Source organism: Balaenoptera musculus, chromosome 1 (assembly GCF_009873245.2).
Source record: "Balaenoptera musculus isolate JJ_BM4_2016_0621 chromosome 1, mBalMus1.pri.v3, whole genome shotgun sequence".
NCBI classification, from domain to species: domain Eukaryota; kingdom Metazoa; phylum Chordata; class Mammalia; order Artiodactyla; family Balaenopteridae; genus Balaenoptera; species Balaenoptera musculus.
The window spans coordinates 123,091,021-123,118,443 of record NC_045785.1 but is presented as its reverse complement, the minus strand read 5'-3'; the positions used below and the strand labels follow the sequence as shown (position 1 = coordinate 123,118,443).

Here is a 27,423-nt window from a genome sequence, read left to right as displayed (position 1 = left end):
TTCCACAGAACAGAAAAACAAGGGCCACAGAGCTAATAAACAGTAAGCCTATAGAAAGAGGTGAAAGGAACTGGGTTTATTACAGTTTATTACAGAACTGCGGGTGAGAAAGTTGGTGATTGCAAACATCAGAATCCTCTGAGCTTATGATGGGAAATTATTGAGAAGTTAAGCCAGATGTCTTTGCTGCCAGTGATGTCAAAAAAAGAGGATACTGACTGAATCAGTGAGAAGGATTTGATTAGCTGTGGAGGATTTACAGTGATGGCTGTTGGCGTGAAGGTCTTAAACATAGGATAAATTCTCATCTAGGATTATGGAAAATGTAAGTGTGTCTCAAGGGCACCAGATCAGCCTTTAAAGATCCTTCTCAGGTTTACAAACAGCATTTAAATAGTGCTCTATACTTGTTCGAGATTTTTTCCTTTTCTTTATGAGTTCTTTCTCATCCATTCATTTCAATCTCTTCCCTCACAAATTAACATAAAATAACTTTTACTCGCTTTTGTAGTGGTCTCTAAAATTGATCTATTCTTTAGTTATAATCATTAGTAATTATTATTCCTTTATGGTAGTTCACTCATGGTGGTGGTAGGTGGTTATCTCTTGTGATTAACTTCTAACTAAGGATGTGCCTCAACAAAAGACTATGGGATGAGAAAGTGGAAGTTATTCTATATGAATATATATAGAGAGAATATATTGAACACACAGATACATAATGTAACTGTCATATGTTGAGCACTGATTATGGGTCAGGAATCATTGTAAACAAAGTACACATTTCATGTTATTTAATCTTCAAACAACCCATTTTTCAAGTGAGGACCCTGGCACAGAGAGCTTAGGTAAACTGCTCAAGGTTATACATTTAGTAGATAAAGGAACTGGAATTCCAATGGACGCATTCTAGCTCTGGAGCCTGTGCATTTAAACTCAATGCTATGCTACTTCCTGAAATGGCCATAGAGAAGTTGTGTACTAAATATGGACTGGTACAGGAGTGGCCCAAGATAGCTGCATAGAAAGACCCTGAGCTCACCTCCTCCCACAGACTCACCGAATCTACACCTACATATAGAGCAATTCCTCCTGAGGAAGATCTGAGGGCTGATTAAACAGCCACTGCACATAGAAGGACAACATAGAAATGGGTAGGAAAGACAGAGATGTTGTATCCATGGGAACCCAATCCCCAACACAGCAACCTGCAGTAAGGAGGGATATTGCTGATGGGCCTGAGTACGAAATTGCCCACCCTGGGAAACAGCATAAAAATCAGCAGTTTAAAGGGTATCCAGACTATATAGGAAGGAAATCCATTTACTAGAGCTTCTGCCAAATGGGCGTCACTCACACTGTAGTCATAGGTCCACCCAGATTCAAGGGGTGGGGACATAGACCCTACCTCTTGACGGAGGAGAGTCAAAGTCACATGGTAAGAAGAATGTATGTGATGAGAGATACTGATGTGGCCACACTCTTTTTCTCATCTTTTTTCTGATAAACTTATACAGAATAAATTCCCCTGGGAGAACCCTCTCTCTCTTTACCTTGACTTAATCTTATTCATCAACTTTCTTACCATATTTAAGCACTCCATAAATATTTGCTAAATAAATGAATAAATCATCATCATCACAACAAAAAAGACAGTGGGAAATATTTATTGAGAGCGCTCTATGTGCCAGGCATTAAGCAAAGCATTTATACATATTATCTCGCTTAATTCTCGCAACAGCTCTGAGACTATTAGTGTCCCTTTTTATAGATGAGAACTGAGGCTGACAAAAGTTTACACAGTGTGTAAGAGGTGGGGCTGAGGCGCAAAGCCAGGCTCTTACCCATCACACAACGCAGTTAACTTTGTTGAGATGCTGTGGGATGGGGACAGGGTGAACCAAGGTACACGTGTTTGTCTTCACCCCGGGCCTGGAGGAGAACAGCTGGCGTGCCGTGGCCGAGATCTCAGTTGTAGTGTGTCTAGCTGTGGCTGGAAGAGCGTCACTGGCCATTCCCTCTGAGGTCCAGTGGGCAATGAGTATGAATGCCCATGTCAGTTACTTCCCACTTTCTTTCCAGTCTGGGTGACTGTCCACGCCATCTATGTGGAAACCCCAAAGGATGTTCTTCGGGCTGCTCGGGGAAAGAGCGTTACCCTTCCATGCACCTACCAATCTTCCTCCCTCAACCGAGAAGGATTTATCCAATGGGACAAGCTTCTAAGGAGTCATACGGTAAGGATCTTTAAAAAGTTGGGAGCATCATGAGTACCACCTGACCATGACCCCTTGGAGGATAAACACTACAAAGCCATTCAATAAATGTTAGGCAGAATAAACCTAGTTAGCGCCCAGGCTGGGATGGGTGGGGAGGGAGCAGTGAATGTTGGACCCGGGGAGGGCCGTATTATGCCACCTCTAGTGTGAAAGAGTCACCTTCCCCAAAACATCTTTCTGTTGGTCAGTCTCAAATGACGTAAACTGTATCATTCCTTTTGATTAGCATAGCGCTCTCCCTTGAGGCCAAATTTTGTTAGAGTTTTTTCCTGTTTGGGTTCTTTTGGGGACTGTGGGAAGATTTTATTTTCTGTTTTGGAATAGCTAGTAATCCCGTGGTTCAAAAATTAAAACATCATGAAAGTGCACATTGAGAAGTCTCATTCCTACGCCTGCCCCTCTTGTCCCATCTACCCAGTTTCCATCCCCTAATCCTTCTATCTCCCCGTCCTCCCCAGCAAGGCTAATTTTCACTGGTACTGGTTATTTGGGGCCAGCATTTATTCTGATTGATTGGTATCTCTGCTACAATCATTCAGTATTGTGAATATCACTTTTGGCTAAGATTTAGCTTCTTGTGTATCCTTCCGATGATTCTTTATGCCAATTCAAGAAAATGTGAATGTATATATTCACACACATGAAAATGCATCTACTTTTGACCCTAGAATCCCAGTTCCCTATTCCCCTCACCAAAGGCAACCACTATTACCAGATTTGGGGGTGGACTTCCATAGATGCTCCACATGTATACCATGCACACACAAACATAGACATATATTTACATATATGTATATGAATATGTATGTTTATATAAACTACATGCATACTGTCCTCCACTTGGCTTTTCTTCCTCTTAATATACCTTGGAACTCTTTCCATATGTCAGTACATTTATATCTATCTCATTCTTTTTTAAATATTTGCATTAAATATCACATTTTATGAATGCTCTATACGTACCAATGATGGACATTAGGTTTGTTCCCTATATTTTGCTGCTACAAATAATGCTGCAATAAATATCCTTATATATATGTCTCTAGGTATATTTTAAATATTATTGTAATTATTTATAAATATATATTTATATATAAGATAAATTATTAAAAATGAACTTCTGGTTCAAAGGCTATGTGAATTTAAAATTTGGATAAATAATGTCAAATTACTTTCATTGGATGTCAGACCAATCTTCATGTTCACCAACAACAGTGTAGGCACCTATTTCTGTAACACAGAGTAGTCTCAAACTATTTGATATTCGCCAATTTGATGAGTGAAAAAGTATCTCATTATTGATCAAATTCACATTTCTTTAACTGTAAGAAGAGGAACATCTATTCATAGTTTTTTTTTTTTTTTGGCCACGTGTGCAGCATGTGGGATCTTAGTTCCCTCCAGTGGGATGGAACCCATGCCCCATGCAGTGGAAGCATGGAGTCTTAGCCACTGCACTGCCAGGGAGGTCCCTATTCATAAGTTTTAAAGTGGGTTCTACTTTTAAAATGCACACATGCCTGGCATTAGATCCCCAACTACTCAGAGTGAAAGCATTTAGCTTTTTCCCTGACAGAAAAGAAAGGGGAACCCAGGACACCCAAGTCCTAGAGCAGCAGGGCCGAAGAGAAAGGAGAGCAAATCTTGGCCTAAGGCACCTTATTGTCTGTTGCCCAAGGCACCATGATGGGACAGAGCACATGTCCTATCTGTTTCCAGAACCCCAGGAAAAAACCTAGAGAGGTCAGCTGCTGCCTTTAGCTTGTAGAAACTGAAGACACGTTCTTTCACCGTCACATGTATTCAGCAAACAAGACGTTAGGTCTCTGGCAGGCACGCTTCTGAGTGCTGAGATAAATACTAAAGATCTTTTGTTGACTGATGGATCCCTCACTTCCTAAAGGATTTGAGGCATTCCCCTTGAGAGCAAGCAAGGGTGCAGAGAAAGGGATTTAACCTATGCCCTCAAGGAGATTATTGTGACAGGTCCTAGCAAGGGTTGGGGGGTGACCTGGGGGAGATCCCAGGAGGGGGAAGCCTTAGGATAGCTGTGATTGGGAGGAGGGTTGGGGCATGAAGAGTCCTTGGCAGAGCCAGTAGGTCAGAAAAGAACTGAGCTGGGAAAGACCAGCATCCACAGATGGGTCCACAGCCCAAGACAGGTCCTCATCTCCGACCTTGTTGCTCCTCCCCATCTCAGCCAAGCTTCCTGAGTTATCTGCCCCTACCAGGGTTGTTGCATGTGGTTGGGCAGATTATGCACTTGGGTACCCAGCCCAGGGCGCCTGACTGCCATTAGCTTGGCAAAGGTGTGTCTGTCCAACAACTAGAGCACCTTTTCCTGATTTGCATAAAGAGCATGCCCAGGCATCAGACCTGACACTATGTCTCCACACTCTCTTCCCTGCCCGGCATGGTCTGCCTTCCCCGCCTAATGCTCCACCGAAATCACCAGCAGCTTCTCTTCTGTTAAATTCAGTGCGCTGATTCAGTCCTCATCTTATGTCATTTCTCCCTAGCTTTTCCAACTATCAACCACTTTCCTGTCTTGGAATCTCCCTCCCTTGGCTTTCTGGTAGCCTCATCTTGGCTTTTGCTCGTATCTCTCTGACCTCTCTCTGACCTTTCCAAATGAAGTAACTTGGGGACTTGCCATTTCTCTACTCATTTACCCATGGCTCGATGCCATCTGCTTTGCATATATTATCTACTTTAACTCTCACAAAAATCCTATGATACAAGTGTTATTATCATTATCTCCACTTTGTAGATGAAGAAATGGAGTCATAGAGAGGTCAGCATTTTGCTCAAGGTCATAGAACTAGTAAGTGGCAGAACTGGGATTTGAATTGAGGCAGTCTGGTTCAAAAGTAGTGATCTTAGCTAGTACCATGTTCTGTTTGATAAATGATAAGTGTATCAATGAATAAACAAATTCCAAAGGCGAGAGTCAAATAAATAAAGGGGGCCTGGAAGCCAAGGATGGCTACTTAGCACAATGCCTGCACATAGTAGGTGTTCAATAAATATTGGTTGACTGAATGTCTGAGAACAGACAATGAACTAAAATGGAACGGGTAAGAGGTGCCAGAGGTTACAAGAGGTGAAAGCCTCACTCACACGTGCTCCTCTGGTATGAACTGCCTACCTGCCCCAGGCTTTCAATATTTTCACTAAAAACATATATATACATCATAAGAGGAATCCACAAATGGACACCATGCATAGAGCTCTTTGTTCTGCAGGGTTGGTGTGTCAGTGCACCTGGGCCTGGGAATGGTGGATGAGGGTAGTCAGGACAGCCTGAAGCATCATGCCAGGGCCTTAGGCTGAAGACCAAGTGGTATTTCTTCTTCCTCACAGGAAAGGGTGCTCATCTGGACATTTTTGACCAAAACCTACATCTACGGTGAACTTTATGAGAACCGTGTCAATGTATCGAGCAACGTCAAGCAGTCAGACGCCTCCATCACCATTGACCGGTTGACCATGGATGACAACGGCACGTACGAGTGCTCCGTCTCGCTGCTCTCGGACCTGGATGGCGTCTCCAAGTCACGCGTCCGCCTCTTGGTCCTGGGTGAGTGTCTCCTTCTCCTTCCTGGGGTGGTAGGAAGAGGGGCGGTGGGAGGAGCAGGGCACCCTGGTGGTAAGGTAAAGCCAGGGAGCAATGCCTGACCAGGAGCTAAGACTCCTCCCCTCGCCCCATCCGTCTGGGGGGTTGGGGTGCTGCTCCTCCCCCTGGAACCAAATACTCTTCTGTCTGGGCAGACAGCTCCCCAGGGCCAAGGTCAGGGCTGGTTTGGAGTGGTCCCTGGGGCTCAGCCTTGGAGGTTCTGTCCCTGCTCTGTCCAGTGCTCATTCTTTCACACCAGCTCCTGCCTCTTTCATGCCAAACTTACTTAACAGAAGAAAACGGGAAATCCTAGATCCTACTGTAAAGACTCTCACTGCCTTGCTTTGATGCTGGGGGCCAAATAATGACTCTCTTACAGGTCAGGCATCTTTCCCAGCCCTAAATTCAGCTCAGCAGTAGAAGCCCTTCACACCACCATCTGCCCACCCCTCCGCTCCAACACACCATTGATCAGGTTCTACTGCTTCTGAAATATGTCCCGTGATAACATTCTTTCTACACAACTAGCTTATTATTGGAGTTTATAGTTTTGGAATAATTGAACAATCACCTACTCTTAGTATCTTCATTTTGCAGATGAGGCCAAGAGAAAGTAGACACCTGACTCAACGTCAAACAGTTACTGGAAAAACTTTAGTGAGCACCCAGCCTGTGTCCGCTCTAAGAAATGGCCCCCACTGTGGGAGGTAGCAATACTTTAAAGCAAAGTAATGGATCATGTTTCCTTCATTTTTTTCCCCTTTACACTACATAGTGGGATTGTATTTTTAATTACATAAGGTGGCTGCCTGGGTTTTTGAATCATTGTAGTGAGTCAAACAATAAAGCCCTGAATAAAGAATAACCTCCTCCTTGCACCCTACTACTAACAAGGTGGCCAAGGCTAGTACTTGTGTGTATTCTTCCACACTCTTCTCTTCTCTTTTCAACACACACACACTTCCTTTTTGTTTCTTTACTTTTCTTTAAAAAAAAGACATCATATTATAAAGATTATTCTGTAACCTTTTCTTAATATTTCATGCACATTTCTCCAGATCAATGCATACAAATCTACCTATTAATAGAATACATTCCCGTGCATGGATGTACTATGATTATTCCAGTGTCCCATACTGATGAGCATTCTCAGGCTGTTTCCATTTTTTTTTTTGGACCAACAATACTGACTCTCTCTCTCTCTCTCTCTCTCTCTCTCTCTCTCTCTCTCTCTCTCTATATATATATATATAAAATGTATTCTTTCACTGTGTTATCTTTGTTTCTATTGGATAGATTCTTAAAAGAAGGATTTCTATTGCTTAACACCATTGGGCATCAAGGAAATACGAATTTAAAAAAGTAGAATTTCTAGGTCAAGGACTATGCCTTCATTAAACGTTACTCCATACCAGCAAATTACTTTTCCCCAAAGCAACTACTACTATCATGAGCATTATGTGATCATGTCTGTTTCCCTATATTCTTACCAGTACTGAATATTATCAATCTTTTTAAGTTTTGTAAATTTTGTTAATTTGCTAGGTGAAAAAAAAATCAGTTCAGTCCAAGTCAGTATGCTAATTTAACATCCAATAAGCTTCACACCTCTCCTTAACTTTGTGCTGACCCCCTAAATCTTGGGGACCAGCAGTGGAATAAGGGCTGGGTCTGTCTTCTTACTCTCCTTAGTCCACCTCCTCCCACCACCACTTCTGGCTCCTCTGAGGTCATGGCCAAGGGAGGGAGTGTTAAAGGGAAAAAGGCAAGGCCATGTTCACCTAGCCAGGCCACTTACCATTTTCTCTTGGCTAACCCCAATCCTAGCAGACATCCCACTACTGCTTCTTTTGTGGGGTGCATTAGTGGGTCCTTCAGCACCCCCCAGGGATCCACCTGACACAGGCAGTGTGCGCACCAACCGGCCAGACTCTCACATCCACCACCCTTTTCCACCCTCCCCTGCTTATGGCAACTCCCTCCTGCTCTCCGCTGTCCACTCTGGGCTCCCCTTGATCCAGCGAGCAGCTCTCTGGGACCGAGTCCCTTCAGTACGACAAGAATCAGCTTCCATCATTACCCTCCTAAAGCTTGCATCGGGGAGGGCAGATCCCTCTCACTGCTGCACTCTCCTCACCCCACCACTGCAGTCTGCTCCAGCCAGCTTCTCTGGGCAAGGGGCACGCACCATAGTCTGTCCTCAGCTACCCAGGGACATCTATAAAGCCCTTCCATCATCACGCTCCAGGAGTAGCGCTGCAGGGACTTACCGATTTCTGTCCCTCAGTGAACCTCAGCCAGGAGTGAGAGATGCCAGCTCTCAACAGCAGACAACCCCATTCTCCATGTGGGATTCTCTTGGTTCCTCCCTGGCTGGGCCTGAGTTGCGGGGAAATACCTCCTTCCCTTCCCCTAAGAGAAGGGGGGAGAAGCTCATGGATCCCTATTCCTGAGAATCCTCTTTAAAGAAATCTCCTCCCAGATGAATCTCTAGCCTTCTGGGTGAGGGTAACTGTTAATCAGAGGATTTGCTCTTGGGAAGGTCACTGGGATGTTTCTCATGCCTCTCCTCAGTACTTACCATTCAGAGCCTCAGCCTGAAGGTTTTAGTGGAAATTCTGAGACACAGGAGAAGTCCCCTCTGTATCCTGCTGATGTTTTCTGTTATGGATTTAGGGTCTCTTGTCTTGCACAAGGTCTCCCACTACCACCTTTGAGGTTATAAAAATGAACTTAATGTTTTTTCTTATGTCTGTAAGTCTTATTTTTTATCCTTAGATTTTGTTTTATCTGGAATTTATTTTTGAACATAGGATTCTAAGGGTCTTTGTTTTCTTCCGAATGGATAGCCAATTACATCAGCATCGTTTGTTATATCAAAGAAACAACTATTTTCCCACTGGAATCCCAGCTTTGTCACATATTAAGTTCTTACATATACATGGCTGTTTTTTACTCCTTATTTTATTTATTTTCCTTTTGATTATTCCTATGCCAATATCATTTGCTTTTGATTGCAGTATGTCTGTTGTCTGTAGTCAGTGTTGAGATACACAGACATACAGATGCACGGACACACAGACACACACACACACACACACACATATATATTTAGAGTTATCAGTATTTGTGTAGTTGGCTTTTAAGGTCTGGCACTGTGTAATATCTTCTCTTACTAAAATTTTCCAAAAATTTTTGTCAGTTTTTACACATTTATTCTTTCATATTAATTTTAAAATCACTTTGCTTAGTTAAAAAAAGTTGGTTGGAATTATATTCAATTTACATTTTAATTTGCAAAGGAATGACATTTTAATGATATTAAGGAAGATGGTATATCAGATTTTCTGACCTTCAAAATTGGTGAGTCTCTAATGATAGAATTCCAGACTTTCTGTGGCCAAATGAGGATTAAGGTGTTTACTTAGTTGTATAGGAGGAGGGCAGGAAACTGCACCCATTCCATGTAACCAAATAGCCAATCTCTCTGGGTCTTCCTGCTCTGAAAACCAAAGGGATCCCTCTTAAATGGAGGGAAAACTACCATCAACTTCCAATGACCTTTGCCTGTATAGAGTTGTTATAGATAACACAAATTCACAATCATAACAGCTATCATTTATTGAGGGCCTGCTATGTGCCAGGCATCTCACTAAGTGCTTTATGGATATGATCTCATTTAACCTTTGCAATACATCTGTGAAAGTGGGTATTAACACTCATATTTAATAGAAGGGAACACTGAGACTTGAGAGGTTAAATGACCACTAGAAAGTGTCCAAGCTTTGATGGAAATCAAATCCAAAGCCCTTCACCGTTCCACCCTGTAAGTCTGCCATTCCCAACCAGCAATCCTTCCAATTCTGGATGATTCCCAAACTCTTCTAGGTTTACCTATCGGTGTACTCTCTCTTTCACTCTATGGCAGATGTAGACTTGCCAGTATGTTTAATCATGTCACAGCATTAACTTGTGTTTTTCCCTTCCTGAGCCCATGCCAGCGAAAGAAGGTTGAAGGGGCAGAGCAATGCTAGCCCTGGATGTGCCCATTGCCTTCATTTGTCCACAGGGCATGCCCATCTTGGAAACATCACTCATTGAAAACTGAGATTCTGTAATTGCTCTTCCACACTGAGGGTCTCAGCTTAGGGTCTGGGACACTGAAGCTCTGCCACCCTGTGAGGGCATGTATGTTTATTTCAGGGTTTTCATGGGGAGCTCTGATGGTCTTAGAGCTTTAGGAACATCCTCCCCTAACCTCATGCACAAGGCTGACACCACCACATTTTATCATCTTATAGCTTTTTTTTTTTTTTTTAACTTCTTGGGTTTATTTATTTATTTATTTATGGCTGTGTTGGGTCTTCGTTTCTGTGAGAGGGCTTTCTCTAGTTGCGGCAAACGGGGGCCACTCTTCATCGCGGTGCGCGGGCCTCTCACCATCTCGGCCTCTCTTGTTGCGGAGCACAGGCTCCAGACGCGCAGGCTCAGTAATTGTGGCACCCGGGCTTAGTTGCTCCGCGGCATGTGGGATCTTCCCAGACCAGGGCTCGAACCCGTGTCCCCTGCATCGGCAGGCAGATTCTCAACCACTGCGCCACCAGGGAAGCCCTTATAGCATTTTTACAGCTGTGTTTTAGTTGCCCCAGACTAGGTGGAGTGCCATGATGTGTTTTTCTACCGGCTCCATTGAATCAGGGGAACTACCTATTTGTGGAGGGCTCCTTATGTCAAAATATCTAATGCACAGAAGGTTGTTAGAAAGAAGCCTATTTCTGCTCTGCTGTCCTGTTCTTATTCCCCGGCTACAACAACCTTAGTCCAAACACAAATAAACAAATAGCTGTGTTTGGTGATCCCTTGCCTCTTTAAAAAAATACTAATTTAAAAAAAGAAGAAGAAACAAAAAAAGAAAAACATTCACCTATATCACTGGGTTTTATATTTCTCCATGTTTTCTTCCAGATCCTATCCACATGCTTATTTATGTACGTAACTGAATTTGTAGCTTCACGACTGGCATTTTTCTCTTTTCATTCCACATCACCTAACACTTCCTGCTGTCTTAGCACTTAACTGTTCTTTAAGCTTCATGCCACTCCAGCAAGCGGACGCAGAGTCCCTCTGCCCCTGGACTGGACACTCAGGCTGTTTCCAATTTAAGCTATTATAATTAATGTTGCATCAAACCGTTTTGTGTGCATAGCGGTTAATTTTATTTGCATTAGCTCCTGGGGGAGATACTACCCAGCCAGGAAAATGAGTAATTTTCTCCTGTTTCTCGTCTGTATTCTGCACTGCTCCGTCACCCACCCCACTCCCATCCCTCCCCTTGCCCTGATTCACCCGCAGCTGAGTCCCTCACTTTGACCCACCTGGTCCTTCTCGGGCTAATTCTGTCTCCTTCTGGCTTCCCTTAAATAGCTCCCAGTTTCTTCTGACAGCAAGCTGGTTGCGGGGAAGGCAGCGGGAACCCAAACAGGTGTGAATATCCCGATTTCCCCTCCCCTCTCAGGGCCAGCTGCATTTTAAGAGAGGAATTAGTTAACTCGAAGGGCAAAGGCTACAAATTTAATCCGAGATTATGCAACTCGGTGAAAAGAATGTTTTGCTTTAAAAAAAGATAATTTGGTACTATATGTTAAGAAACCCAGTAAAAATCCTTTTTTTTTTAAAGTTTTCTTTCCGAATGGCTTTGCTGCTGGGCTAATTTTAGGCAGAAGGGCTTTAATTATGTGGGTCCACCCACTCGGGCTGCGTGACCTCACAGTAAACTGACGCGAACACGGAGCTTCCGGACCGAGGGGGAGCGCGCGCCCTCTTGGTCACCGCGGGGAAACCACCTGGCCCGGGTACCTGGAACCTGGCGCCGCCGGGCAGGATGGGTCGTCTCCCCGGCCTCTGGCGCCCCCTGACGTCTGCGGCGGGAGTCGCAGGCTTTGGAGAGGCCTGGGAACCCACAGGGTCCCCGGCTCCCTCCAGTCACTCCGCCCTCTATAAATATTCAGGTAGTATCTGCATTCTGTTTTGCGAGGTGGGACGCACCAACTGAGAATCCGAGATCCACAGGAGTCCCCGCGGGTCTCACACCCCCCCGCAGAGGGTGGAAGGGCAGTCTGAACTAGATCTGTCTGATTCAAGGTCCTAGCTGTTCTTGATGGTGGGGACTGAGGAGGGGAGCTTCAGGGAGGGGTCTGAACTGAGCGAGGGCTGGGGGTGCCTAGGATGAGGTGACCCGGGAAGGCAGTTTGGGGGCCGAGGTTAAGGGCCCTGGGAAAGGACCCTGATACATTCCTCTGTTAGGTGGGTCTCTTAGGGGATGGTTGGTCCCTTGTTTGCCATTATCTCTACTGCTGCCTCGGAGTGGATTAAGGGTTTGCTTTTAATAATTTTCCCTCAGCAAATGGTGGTATAAGAAAGCTAGTCTTGGGACTTCCCTGGTGGTCCAGTGGCTAAGACTCCGCGCTCCCAATGCAGAGGGCCGGGGTTTGATCCCTGGTCGGGGAACTAGATCCCACAGGCCACAACCAAGTTTGCATGCCGGCAACTAGCATGCCGCAACTGAGACCCCGTGCAGCCAAATAAATAAATAAATATTAAAAACAAAACAAAAAAACCCACTACCTACTGGCAAATGGCAGCTATTGGCATTAAAAAAAAAAAGCTAGTCTTCAGATATGTTCAGCATGGTTTTCTGTGTTTCTCTAGGTGCTCACTTGCCCCAGTCCCTTCGCTCTCCTTTTTGGCTTGTATTACAAAGAAACCCGGTTGTGGAAAGGCTTGGCTACCAGTCATACACATTTAGCATGACTCTGAGTCAACGTGAGACTTCGAAGGTGGTATTATATTTGTGGCCAGCTCTCTTTTTGTGGAATAAAGGCTTAGCTTCCTGGTAAAGGCGTACCTGGAAAACAAAGGTGACAGTTTTGATCGGTGGGGAGGGATATTCCTGTCCCTCTGGAGAGCTCAAGAGATAAAGCTTGGCTTAGCAACCCTGACCTGGTTCGGGTCTCCTCGGAAATGATGCTCACTTTCTCTGTCCCCCAGGTGCCTGCTTGCTGGGTCAGCAGGGAGGACGGGAGGGCAGCTTGTGAGAGTGGCCCGCGGGTAGCAGCCTCTCCCTTCCCAGGCTGCTTCAGTCCTATGGGTCTGGGCCTGGATACCTGAGTCCTGTCCTTGAACCTGGGGCCTTTTAGGTTTAGGGACTGTCCGATTGGGGGTGGCAGTAGGAAATGCCTCTGATTTGCCCCACGCTCACCCCATGCCTGGCTGGCCCTCACTAAGATAGCAGGAGACGTGGGGTACACCCAGCCACCACCGCCAGTGTCAGAGAGGAAATATCATGGGCTGTGGCGCTAGAGGGGAGAGATGCATCCTGGGTAGCTTCTCCTGGCAACTCTGGGCCAAACAGAGATTGGAATTCACCCGCCATGCCCAGTGACCATGCACCTGTGCAGTCTAGATTGTAGAAAGGGCAGCGCTATTTACTGGGGCAAGCAAGCCATCCAAGGGGGCACATAAAGAAAGAAGCAGGGGGAACAAGCCTGCCACTGGGGAATTCCAGTAATAGTCCTCTCTACCGGGTGTCCTCCTCTTCCCACCCTCAAGGACACGACCTGAAGTCCCAGGCATACTCGATGCTTCTTGCCTCAGGGCCTTTGCACAGGCTGCTCCTTCTGCCTGGAGTGCCCTCCCCTCTCTTTCTCTGACCGCCCCCCTCCCCCAATCACGTCTACTATTGGCTTTGTGATTGGGTCAGTGTCCCTTGTCGTGCCTGTCCTGTCTCAGCATCCTTGCCTCCTGCCTGGTCCTTGTTTGGTTACTTGTCTATGGCCCCCACTGGACTCCTTGAACATGAAAACTCACTCACTATGTCATCCCCATGCCCAGCAATGACAGGCATACAGTAGGTGCCCAACAGGTTTTGTAGGACAAACCACTCTACACAGCGGTATGTTAACTAACAGTGCGGAGGGAAAGACCCTGGCTTAAGGTCTTCAGGAATTCTGGGAGATCAGGTTAGGCTTGTGAGTTGAGGGTGGCCAGCTGGTTTTGGTAACCTCCTTTCTGTGGCCTTTCCTTTTCTTGTGTCTGCTCCTTCTGGCCCCTCCATCCCCTCAGCCCTCATTCTCCACCCCGCACATAACCCTGCTGCCACCAGGGGTCTCTCCTATCACCCAGTCACTTGTGGCAATTGCATTTTACCAGCAAAGCACAGGAAGACGGTAATGCTTAAGTGAAGGGAACATTCCTAAGAAGTTAGCATTGAAGGGCTTCAGAGAGAGAGGCTTTCATTGAAACCAAGGGTAGGCAAACTACAGCCAAATACAGGCTTCAGACTGTTTTATATGGCCTGTGAGCTAAGAATGGTCTCTACATTTCTCTGCCTGTAAACAAACAAGGCAGTATGTGTGTTTGTGTGTGTGTTTGGGGTGGGGGGTGGGTATCACGAGGCCCCAACTAATTCATGGCTTCTCTTTGGCTCCTCCCTTACACAGTGCCACCCTCCAAGCCAGACTGCAGCATCGAGGGAGACACTGTGATTGGGAACAACATCCAGCTGACCTGCCAATCAAAGGAGGGCTCCCCAGCCCCTCAGTACAGCTGGAGAAGTTATGATGTCCTGCACCAGGAGCGTCAAGTCGCACCAGGTAACAGGGTCAGCGAGGAAGGCCAGCCCCCCGCCCCCCCCCAACCAAGGCTGCCCCTTTCCCTCCACCCTGCATGTGGCACTGCAATATCTTGGACCATCTCACTAAGCAGCATTTTCTCTTAATAGCACCTACCTCATAGGTTGTTTTGAGAAATAATAACGTAGTAAATGTTAACTTGTTTTCTTTATTCCCCATAACTGAATTCTCTTGAGTAAGCAAGTATCAATAACCAGTCGGTGCAAAAGCATTGGGTGGGATTTTAGTTTTGATTATGATTATGTCCTGAAGTATACATTTAAGGCCTCAAGTCTAATTCTATGGCTCCACTTAAGGGTGGGGAATTTCCTATTCCCATCCCCTACCCAGGCAGGTCCATCTCAGACTCCCCTGGGGATCCCCATCCCCCAAACTCACCCCCATTTTATGGTCCCACCCAACTACAGGACCAGGTCTGCTGTAAGGGTCCCACATTGTCAGGGAAGGAAATGGTAGGTTCTGCTATGGTTGTCAGGAGACCAGTTTTGTACAGGGCAGCTTGGTATTTGACCTTTTGGTCAGGAAACAAACTGAAAAAAAAAAAAAAAAAAGAAAGGAATAAAAAAGAGCTGTATAAACATCCCACTGTCATTACCTTGGAGCCAACTGATGTGGGAAAACCCCGGTGGAATCCCTGGGCCCCTGTGCGCACTGGCTGCCTGGCCGGCTGCGCTCACCACTCCTGAAGATCAAGGAAGGCAAGGCCTGGAAGGTCGCACTGGATTAACTTCTGGGAGGACTTTCTGTCCAGTGTGGGTGGAAAGGAAGTGGGAGGTGGAGCTGTGGATGTAGACAACGGTTCTGAGGAGATGGGACAGGAGAGCGAGCCTTGCCGGGTGAATGCACAGACAGGGGCTCCGGTCAAACCAGGGTGAACTTCACCACTCTACTGTTCATTTGTTTGGGGGCAAAACAAGAACTTCTTAAAAGTAAAAAAGGCATTAGTAGAACCCACTCTATTCAATGTAAAGTAGGAGATGTATTGTGGATTTCAACAAGCTTCTGGTTTTGTTTACATATTTCTGGTTGGCAAGTTTTATTGAATGTGTCAAAACCACGTGGCAGCTCTCCTCTGGCCTGTGAACAGCCCAGGGACTCCAGCAATGGTCGCAGAAGGTCAGCCATGGACACTGGTCGGTCTGACCTTCCAGCAAAGTGGGTACAGGTGGGCCCAAAGCTGAGGATTACAAGGTGGTAAATGCTGCAATAGTTTGTATCCAGTGGTGCTGGAACCCAGAGTATGAATAAAGGGGTCAAAGAAGGTTTCTTCAAGGTGGGGGCACTTGAGCTGGCAGGAGAGCATGTTGGTTAGGAGCACGGCGTGGGCTTGAATCCTGGCTCTGCCACTTGTTAGCTGTGTGACCTTGGCAAGTTACTTAGCCTCTCTGTGCCTTCATTTGTACATCTATAAAAAGGGCATGAAACTAGTATTTACTTCATAGGGATGTTGTGAAGATTAAATAAAAGTACGTATAAAGTACTGAGACCAGGGCCTGGTAGAATTATTAGCTGTTATCTGGGCTGGGTCCTCAAGGATGAGTAGGCCAAGCTTGGAGAACAGCACAGGAACCACACATGCAGGAAGGATGGGAGGTACCGCCATAAGAAAAGCGGCGATGAGAGATTGCGCAGGGCTTGTGCATCAGGCTAGGGAGGCTGGCCTCTGCCCTGTAGGAGACGGGCACCCCACTCACAGCTCTCCTGCCTCCATCAGGAAAGACTCCTCTGCTTGTTAGAAACCAAAGCTTAGTTTTTCAGTGATCCAGAAGAGGAGAAACCTGAGGGCATGAAAGGAGGTTAAAGGGAGATTCATTCAGTTACTTTGGAAAAGATTTATCTTGCCTCTAGATAAGATTTACTCAGAGTCAGAATTGGGACCTGGGAGTGACCCAGAAAAGCATAGTTAATGATAATAACAACACAAGCTTGCATCTGGATGGTGCTGTGAGGTGGGAGTGGTTCTCAAAGCCTTTGGCTCCGCCCTGCCTCACGGGGCCCTAGAGAGTCTATTGTGTCTTCTTCTGTGGGTCAGTCCAAACCCCTTTCTGACCTTTAAAACATTTTAAATGTCCACAGTGGGCAATTTGGGGAGCAGAGTTCCTCAACCCTCCTACATCTAAAGACAGAATTCTCAACATTAGAGATTGCTTCCTTTGACTTGGATCAGTGGAGGCAAGCCAGCAGGAAAAAGAACAGGGAATCTGGAATCAGCAAACAAAGATTTGAGTCCTGAATTCTCCACTCCGTAGCTTAAGTCACTCACAACCTCTCTGACCCTTAATATCTTCACGTGAAAAGCTGGGACTATCATTATACTGCCTTCCCGAAAGGCTACGAAAAGAGTAAGAGGAGATCGCATATGTGATAGCTCTGAACTGTCCTCGTCAGCTGAGATTCATGTACTGAAGGAGTAGTAATCTGGATATCAAGGAAGGAGGGAGGGGGGCTGGAGCACTTTAGGGGAGGATGTTGTCAAGGGTGGGCATGGGCCCTGCTCCCAGCAGCCAGGGAAGATCTTGAAGGCAGCCCGAGCTTGTTGACAAAACATGGGATCAGGGGGTGGGGTGGGGGGGCAGGAAAGTTAAATCTTGTCAATTTGACATCAGTGTCTCTGGCAGACCAGGGCTTCTCTGGAGGTAAACCTCTCCCCAGCTGGAGCAGAAGGAATGTGGGAGCCCTATTGTCCTGTGCATTTCCCATCTTGACCACAAGGTGTCGCCACTGCAGCGGAAACATTCATTGTAGCCAGATTTCAGGAACTATTGGGTCCTTTCCAAAAAAGAAAAGGGGCTTGAGAGCTTCAGATCAGAATCAAAGCAAGTCTTGTGGCAATGTGTGTGCACTGGTTAATCCAAAAGTAGCTTCTAATGTCCATTGTTTGTTTTGAGAAACTGGGGCAGGATAGTGCTGACTCTGGCCTAGGATGCCGCATGTTCCCACACCCTAAACAAGGCCAGGAGCTCCAAGCTGGGCTCTGATAATTGGGAAGGTCCTGGAGGAGTCTGAGGTCTTCTGCCTTCTATCTGTCTGCAACGTGCTGTGTACATTTAACACATAGACTGAGTTTCACGTGCTAAAATAGTGGGACTCTGATAAGAGCTATACACCCCTGAAACATGCCAGGGTCATAGATCATTTCCCAGCATGCTCTCGTGTTCCTTTAAGTTGCCTCTTAAAAATATAAAAATCCAATTGGTTTAGAAAATGAGACCATTAATATCGAAACCCCCTGTTGGAGATGCCCAGTGCTCATTAGCACATCAGAAGCTCTAACTCAATGATTTCTAAACTTGCTTTGGTCGTAGACCCCTTTCTCATTAACGTATATTAACATCACATGTAAGCAGTATTCCAGAAAATGCACCAAGGTATGGAATTGCAGGATAGAAGGGGTAGCATTTTATAGAAAATGAGTAGCCAGAGAATAGCATGCTGGGTTTCAAGGGAAGAATCTGAAGAAAGTGTATGTGAAAAAGATTGGAAGGAAATAACCTCAAATCAAAGTGCTGTTATTTACAGCTGGTGATATTACAGATGATTTTTATTTTATTCTCTGCTCTTCATAGAGGCTTTCCCTGACCCTTCAAGTGAGATTAAGATCAAATTGCACTTCCATTTTGAACTCTATAAAACACCCTGTAATCACCATTGTTTCATGTCTGTCTTCTCTTATATACTGGAAACGCCAAGAGGACAGGGACCCTCATCATCTTGTTTTGAGCTGATGTGATGAGCATATAAACATTGGACTGAATTGAAGTAATAGTTTTATGTCATAAATTCTTGTGTAATATGTATATATTTTTGTAATGAGTGTAATGTAATACATGTATAAATTCTTGTAATGAGCATCCAGTACTTTTATAATTTTTTTCTTTCCTTTTTAAAAATTTTTATTTTATATTAGAGTATAGTTGATTTACAATGTTGTGTTAGTTTCAGGTGTACAGCAAAGTGATTCAGTTTTACATGTATATATAGCTATTCTTTTTTCAGATTCTTTTCCCATTTAGGTTATTATAGAACATTGAGTAGAGTTCCCTGTGCTATACAGTATGTCCTTGTTGATTATCTATTTTATATACAGTAGTGTGTATATGTCAATCCCAAACTCCCAATTTATCCCTCCCCCTGCCACCTTTCCCCTTTGGTAACCATAAGTGTTTCTAAGTCTGTGAGTCTGTTTCTGTTTTGTAAATAAGTTCATTTGTATCATTTTTTTAGATTCCACTTATAAGTGATATCACATACCATTTGTCTTTACCTGACTTACTTCACCTAGTATGATAATCTCTAGGTTCATCCATGTTACTACGAATGGCATTCTTTCATTCTTTTTTATGGCTGAGTAATATTCCATTGTATATATGTACTACATCTTCTTTATCCATTCATCTGTTGATGGACATTTAGGTTGCTTCCATGTCTTGGCTGTTGTAAATAGTGCTGCAATGGACACTGGGGTGCATGTATCTTTTCAAAGTATGGTTTTCTTCAGATACATGCCCAGGAGTGGGATTGCTGGATCATATGGTAGCTCTATTTTCAGTTTTTTAAGGAACCTCCATACTGTTCTCCCTAGTAGCTGTACCAATTTACATTCCCACAAACAGTGTAGGAGGGTTCCCTTTTCTCCACACCCTCTCCAGTATTTATTTTTTGTTGACTTTTTGATGCCAGCCATTCTGACTGGAGTGAGGTGATACCTCATTGTAGCTATGATTTGCATTTCTTTGATAATTAGTTACATGGAGCATCTTTTCATGTGCTTTTTGGACATCTGTATGTCTTCTTTGGAGAAATGTCTATTTAGATCTTCTGCCAATTTTTTTTTTTCTAAATTTATTTATCTATTTATTTATGTACATATGTATGTATGTTTGGCTGTGTTGGGTCTTCATTGCCGCGCGCGGGCTTTCTCTAGCTGCGGTGGGCGGGGGCTACTCTTCGTTGCAGTGCGCGGGCTTCTCATTGCGGTGTCTTCTCTCGTTGCAGAGCACGGGCTCTAGGTGCGTGGGCTTCAGTAGATTTGGCACGCGGGCTCAGTAGTTGTGGCTTGCGGGTTCTAGAGCACAGGCTCAGTAGTTGTGGCGCACGGGCTTAGTTGCTCCGTGGCATGTGGGATCTTCCCGGACCAGGGCTTGAACACATGTCCCCTGCATTGGCAGGTGGATTCTTAACCACTGCACCACCAGGGAAGTCCCTGCCAATTTTTTTGATTGGGTTGTTTGTTTTTTTACATAGAGCTGCATGAGCTGTTTGTATATTTTGGAGATTAATCCCATGTCAGTTGCTTCTTTTGCAAATATTTTCTCCCACTCTGTGGGTTGTCTCTTCATTTTGTTTATGGTTCCCTTTGCTGTGCAAAATCTTTTAAGTTTAATTAGGTCCCATTTATTTATTTTTGGTTTTATTTTCATTACTGTAGGAGGTGGATCCAAAAAGATATTTCTGTGATTTATGTCAAACACAGTTCTGCCTATATTTTCCTCTAAGAGTTTTATAGTGTCCAGTCTTACATTGAGGTCTTTAATCCATTCTGAGTTTATTTTTGTGTATGGTGTTAGAGAATGTTATGATTTCATTCTTTTACATGTGGCTGTCCAGTTTTCCCAGAACCACTTATTGAAGAGATTGTCTTTTCTCCATTGTATATTCTTGCCTCCTTTGTCATAGATTAATTGACCATAGATGAGTGAGTTTATTTCTGGGCTTTGTGTCCTCTTCCATCGATCTAAAAGTCTGTCTTTGTGCCAGTACCATACTGTTTTGATTACTGTAGCTTTGTAGTCTAAAGTCAGGGAGCCTGATTCCTCCAGCTCTGTTTTTCATTCTGAGGATTGCTTTGGCTATTTGGGGTCTTTTGTGTTTTCATACAAACTTTAAGATTTTTTGTTCTAGATCTGCAAAAAATGCTACTGGTAATTTGATAGGCTTTGCATTGAATCTGTAGATTGCCTTGGGGAGTATAGTTATTTTGACAATATTGATTCTTCCAATCCAGGAACATGGTATATCTTTCCATCTGTTTGTGTCATCTTCAATTTTTTCATCAGTGTCTTATAGTTTTCATAATGCAGGTCTTTTGCCTCCTTAGGTAGGTTTATTCCTAGGTATTTTGTTCTTTTTGATGTAATGGTAAATGGGACTGTTCCTTAATTTCTCTTTTGGATCTTTCATTGTTAGTGTATAGGAATGCAAGAGATTTCTCTGTGTTAATTTTGTACCCTGCAACTTTACCAAATTCATTGATGAGCTCTAGTAATTTTCTGGTAGCATCTTTAGGATTTTCCATGTATAGTATCATGTCATCTGCAAACAGTGACAGTTTTACTTCTTCTTTTCCAATTTGGATTCCTTTTCTTCTCTGATTACCATGGCTTCCAAAACTATGTTGAATAAAAGTGGCAAGAGCAGACATCCTTGTCTTGTTCTTGATCTTAGAGGAAATGATTTCAACTTTTCACCATTGAGTATGATGTTAGCTGTGGGTTTATTATATATGGTCTTTATTATGTTGAGGTATGTTTCCTCTATGCCCACTTTCTGGAGAGTTTTTATCATAAATTGGTGTTGAATTTTGTCAAAAGCTTTTTCTGCATCTATTGGGATGATCATATAGTTTTTATTTTTCAATTTGTCAATGTGGAATATCACACTGACTGATTTGTGGATACTGAAAAATCCTTGCATCCCTGGGATAAATCCCACTTGATCATGGTGTATGATCCTTTTAATGTATTATTGGATTTGGCTTGCTAGTATTTTCTTGAGGATTTTTGCATCTATGATCATCAGTGATATTGGCCTGTAATTTTCTTTTTCTGTGGTATCTTTGACTGGTTTTGGTATCAGGGTGATGATGGCCTCATAGAATGAGTTTGGGAATATTCCTTCCTCTGCCATTTTTTGGAAGAGTTTCAGAAGGATAGGTGTTAACTCTTCTCTAAATGTTTGATAGAATTCACCTGTGAGGCCCTCTGGTACTGGAATTTTGTTTGTTGAGAGTGTTTTAATCATAGTTTCAATTTCAGTCTTGTGATTGGTCTGTTTATATTTTCTATTTCTTCCTGGTTCAGTCTCGGGAGGTTGTGCTTTTCTAAGAATTTGTCCATTTCTTCCAGGTTGTCCATTTTATTGGCATATAGCTGCTTGTAGTAATGTCTCATGATCCTTTGTATTTCTGCAGTGTCAGTTGTTACTTCTTTTTCATTTCTAATTTTATTGATTTGAGCCCTCTCCCTTTTTTTTCTTGATGAGTCTGGCTAAAGGTTTATCAATTTTGTTTATCTTTTCAAAGAACCAGCTTTTAGTTTCACTTTAGTTTCACTTTTCTATTGTTTTCTTCATCTGTATTTCATTTATTTCTGCTCTGATCTTTATGATTTCTTTCCTTCTACTAAGTTTAGGTTTTTTTCATTCTTCTTTCTCTAGTTGTTTTAGGTGTAAGGTTAGGTGGTTTATTTGAGATTTTTCTTGTTTCCTGAGGTAAGATTGTGTTGCTATAAACTTCTCTCTTAGAACTGCTTTTGCTGTGTCCCATAGGTTTTGAATCATCATGTTTTCATTTTCACTTGTCTCTAAGTATTTTTGATTTCCTCAGTGATCCATTGGCTGTTTAGTAGCATATTGTTTAGCCTCCATGTGTTTCTGTTTTTTACAGTTTTTTTCTTGTAGTTGATTTCTAATCTCGTACTGTTGTGGTCAGAAAAGATGCTTGATATGATTTCAATTTTCTTAAATTTACCGAGGCTGTCTTTGTGGCCCAGCATGTGATCTATCCTGGAGAATGTTCCATGTGCACTTGAGAAGAATGTGTATTCTGTTGCTTTTGGATCAATGCTCTATAAATATCAATTAAGTCTATCTGGTCTAATGTGATATTTGAGGCCTGTGTTTCGTTATTGATTTTCTGTCTGGATGATCTGTCCATTGATGTAAGTGTGATGTTAAAGTCCCCTACTATTATTGTGTTACTGTTGATTTCTCCTTTTACGGCTGTTAACATTTGCCTTATGTATTGAGGTGCTCCTATGTTGGGTGGATATATATTTACAATTATTATAGCTTCTTCTTGGATTGATCCCTTGATCATTATGTAGTGTCCTTCTTTGTCTCTTGTAACGGCCTTATTTTAAAGTCTATGTTGTCTGATATGAGTATTGCTACTCCAGCTCTCTTTTGATTTCCATTTGCATGGAATATCTTTTTCCATTCCCTCACTTTCAGTCTGTATGTGTCTCTAGATATGAAGTGTGTCTCTTGTAGACAGCATATATACGGGTCTTGTTTTTGTATCCATTCAGCCAGTCTATGTCTTTTGCTTGGAGCATTTAATCCATTTATGTTTAAGGTATTTATCAATATGTATGTTCTCATTGCCATTTTGTTAATTGTTTTGTATTTGTTTTTGTAGGTCTTTTTTTCCCCCTTAGTCTTTTGTTCACTTCTCTTGTGATTTGATAACTCACTTTAGTGTTCTGTTTGGATTCCTATTTCTTTTTTGTGTGTGTATCTATTGTAGATTTTCAGTTTGCGGTTATCAGGAGGTTTTTTTTAAAATGATTTTTTTTTTTTTTTTGATGTGGACCATTTCTAAAGCCTTCATTGAATATGTCACAGCACTGCATCTATTCTATGCCTTGGCCCTTTGGCCGCGAGGCATGTCGGATCCCAGTTCTCCCACCAGGGACCGAACCCACACCCCCCACATTGGAAGGCAAAGTTCCAACCACTGGACCACCAGGGAAGTCCCTATCATGAGGTTTTGATATAGCAGACTATACATATACAAGATTGTTTTAAGTTGCTGGTCTTTTGATTTCAAATGCATTTCCAATATCCTGCATTAGTACTCTTCTCTTCTCATGATTAGTGGTTTTGATATCATATTTGTGTATGGATGATTTCCTACCTTTAATGTATGTTTACCTTTACTGGTGAGTTTTTCCATTTGTAATTTTCTTGTTTCTATTTATGGTCTTTTCTTTTCTGCCCAGAGAAGTTCCTTTAGCTTTGTTGTAAACCTGGTTTGGTGATGCTGAATTCTCTTAGCTTTTGCTTGTCTGTAAGGCTTTTGATTTCTCCGTCGAATCTGAACAAGAGCCTTGCTGGGTAGAGTATCCTTGTTTGTAGGTTTTCCCCTTTCATCACTTTAAATATACTATGCCACTCCCTTCTGGCCTGCGGAGTTTTGGCTGAAAAATCAGCTGAAAACCTTATGGAGATTCCCTTGTATGTTACCTGTTGCTCTTCCCTTGTTGCTTTTAATATTTTCTCTTTGTCTTTAATTTTTGTCAGTTTGATTAATATGTGTCTTGACATGTTCCTTCTTGGGTTTTGTCAGTCACTGTTAGACTGCGGAACAAGTCCTGAGAGCGGGTGAGGGGATTAAGAAGAGACGGGGTCAGGAGGGTGGTGTACAAGCACACACACACTTTATTTCCCATCAGAACTCTTTTTATAGATTGCAGTAGGCAATACATGTTTTTGTTAAAATCACAAGACAGAATCATCAGACAGTATTTCCTTAATGTTGAAGTTATAGTACAAAACATTCTGCGAACCAGAATATAAACATGCGTGAGAACAGACTGTGATTACCAAAATATGCCAAGGACAAACTATAGTTAGAGAAACCGCAAGCAACCTCACGGTCCAAGACTCATATCTTCTCTAATAACTCTTTCGGGTCCTGTCAGGAATTAAGCAGGACTTTGCCATGCTTTAAGCTGCAAGGACTGTGTCAGCTTGCAGCTGGTTCCCGACAGGGTTTATCCTGTATGGGGCTCTCTGCACTTCCTGGACTTGGTTGACTGTTTCCTTTCCCATTTTAGGGTAGTTTTCAGCTATTATCTCTTCAAATAGTTTTTATGGCCCTTTCTCTCTCTCTTCTCCTTCTGGGACCCCTCTAATGCAAATGTTGGTGTTTCTAATGTTGTCCCAGAGGTCTCTTAAACTGTCCTCATTTCTTTTCATTCTTTTTTCTTCATTCTGTTCCATGGCAGAGATTTCCACCATTCTGTCTTCCAGCTCACTTATCCATTCTTCTGCCTTAATTATTCTGTTATTAATTCCTTCTAGTGTATTTTTCATTTCAGTTATTGCATTATTCATATCTGTTTGTTTGTTCTGTATATCTTCTAGCTCTTTATTAATCATTTCTTGTATCTTCTTGGTCTGTACCTCCATTCTTTTTCTGAGATCTTGGATTGTCTTTACTCTCATTACTCTAAATTCTTCTTCAGGTAGACCTCCTATTTCTACTTTACTTAATTGTTCTTCTGGGGTTTTATCTTGCTACTTCATCTGAAACATATTCCTTTGCCATTTCCATTCCCTAGGCTGCGTGGTTGTAGTTCCTTTTGCTTCCAGTGTCTGCCCCCTGGTGGGTGAGGATGTTCTAGAGGTTTGTGCAGGCTTCCTGGTGGGAGGGACTGGTTCCTGCCCACTGGTGAGTGGAACTGTGTCTTGTCCCTCTGGTGAGCAAGGCTGTGTCAAAGGGTGTGTTTAGAGGTTGCTGTGGGCTCAGGAAGATTTTAGGAAGCCTGTGTGCTGATGGGTGGGGCTGTGTGCCTGCCCTGTTGGTTGTTTGGTCTGAGGCGTCCCAGCACTGGAGCCTACATGCTGTTGGGTGGGGCTGGGTCTTGGTGACAAAATGGTGACCTCCAGGAGAGCTCATACCAATGAGTACTCCCCAGTACCTCTGCCACCAGTGCTTGTCCCCACAGTGAGCCATTTCCACCCCCCACTTTCCCAGGAGACATCCCCCCACCCCCCATCAAGACCAGCAGGTATGTCTGGTCAAGGCCCCTATGAAATCACTGCTTTTTCCCTGGGTCCCAGTTCACACGAGACCTGTGCGCACTCTCCAAAAGTGGCATTTCTATTTTCCCCAGTCCTATGGAGTTCCTGCAATCAAACCCCAGTGGCCTTCAAAGCCAAGTGCTCTGGGGCCTCCTCCTCCTGATGCCAGACCCCCAGGCTGGAAAGCATGATGTGGGGCTCAGAACTCACTCCTGTGGGAGAACCTCATCTTGTTGTGGCTTCTTCTTTGTCTATGGTTGTAGAATATCTTTTTTGGTAAGTTCCAGTCTTTTTTGTTGATGGTTATTCAGCAGTTAGTTGTGATTTCGGTGTTTTTGTGAGAGAAGTTGAGCTCAAGTCCTTCTACTCTCCCATCTTGTCTCCAACCAGAAGCCCAATTTCTTTCATACCATAGCTGTGGATATGTGGATAAGCACACATTTGGGTGTGTCTTCTCAGACCAGTTCCCATAAAATGTGAGTCTGTACTTGGCAGTTCCACAGGCTCAGCAGTGTAAGATAGGTTTGTTGGTCGCCCCATCAAATATGGAATTCTGTTCACAAAGTTTCTTGGTTAGGGAGCCCTCGTCCTGAAAATAAATGATGTGTTTCTGTACGATGCTAGCCTTTAAAATCACACAGCCTGTTCCTGCAGGTGGTGCTGCAGGACACCTGGATCCACGTCCTCCTCTGTGGTGTGCTTTTGGCGACCACAACAGGGCACTTACTCATAAACTGTGTTTCTTCTTCATCTATGATCTGGAAGGTTCTGGAAGGCTCTTCTCCTTATCACCCTCTCTGTTCTGTTTTCTATAATTTTTTTTAAAGTAAGTTGTCAACTTCTCCAGGGAGTCCTAGACCTAAAATGGAATTTTTGTTACTGTTTTGTCATTTCTTAGTTTTGTGACCTTGGGCAAGTCACTTGACTTCTCTAAGCCTCCAGTTACCGCTATGATATTGGAGATAGAAATATTTGTTCCATCTACCATACAAGATTGTTGGAAGAATCAGAGGACATTGTATTTGAGGAAGCACATCCAGACAAGAAAAATCCATACTGAGATACAATCTTGCAACAGAGTGGAACTGGGCAGGGAAAGGATTGGACACCAGGCGAACTGGCAAGGGGTTAAGCTGGAGTGATTTCCAAGGCCAGATCTGTAATGTCACATCCATATTAAGAAGCCTGGACTTGTTATTGAAGATGATGGGCTGCCTCTGAAATGTCTGAACAGGGCAGTGGCTGGATCCTATTTTCAGTTTAGAACATCTCCTCTGGATGAAGTGTAACCACCTGGTGATAGTGGGGTAGGCAGGTGCTGCAGCAAATTACAGGACAAAGGTCTCTAACTCTTCTCTCCAAACAGCAGTTATGACAGAGCATCTTTGAGGACAGGACATAAAAATTTGTCTAAGCATAAAGCTCTCCATTTCAAGGTGAAGAAATCCATAGGATCATAGATTTAGCAGGAAGGTTTCTCATGAGGACATCTGGACCATTGCCTTGAATTCAGGAGAATCAGGTGCTTTCCCTCTCACTTCCAGATGAGGCAGCTATGGCTCACAGAAGTTAAATGGCTTACTTAAGTGGTGGAAGAGGAAGAGGAAGAGTCTAGACTGACAGCCTGCCTCCTCCCTGCCTCACCACACACACACACACACAGACACCCATACAAATACCACATACACTCACACACACCACTCATGAAAGAGAAATTCAGAGGTCAGAGTTCTTGAAGTTCTAAAGCCTTCTTTCACATGAGTCCAAGCTAAGGAATTCTGTTTCTGAAGATTATAAAAGTGGTTATAATTATATGGTCTAATTAGAAGGCATTTCCACGCAATGTATAATGTATATTATGTTTCCTGAAGACTTACTATACATCAGGCATTTGGTTGTGGGTTTGTATTTGTTAGTACTTCATTTTATGTTCACAACTACTCTGTGAGGCAGGCACTATTATTATTTTATTTATAAATAAAGAAACAGGTTCAATGAAGCTAAGTTCCTTGCCCAAAGTCACAAAGTTAAT

General features: G+C 43.5%; 1 protein-coding gene across 1 annotated transcript in view; it reads left to right on the top strand.

Moving 5' to 3' along the window:
* The window catches only part of GPA33 (glycoprotein A33), a 43,824-nt gene that overhangs the window by 14,066 nt on the left and 2,335 nt on the right, over positions 1-27,423 (top strand). The window contains exons 2-4 of the mRNA XM_036866359.1: positions 2,083-2,237; positions 5,643-5,859; positions 14,394-14,546. Of these exons, the coding sequence (XP_036722254.1) occupies positions 2,083-2,237; positions 5,643-5,859; positions 14,394-14,546 (525 nt within the window). The remainder of the gene's footprint in view (positions 1-2,082; positions 2,238-5,642; positions 5,860-14,393; positions 14,547-27,423) is intronic.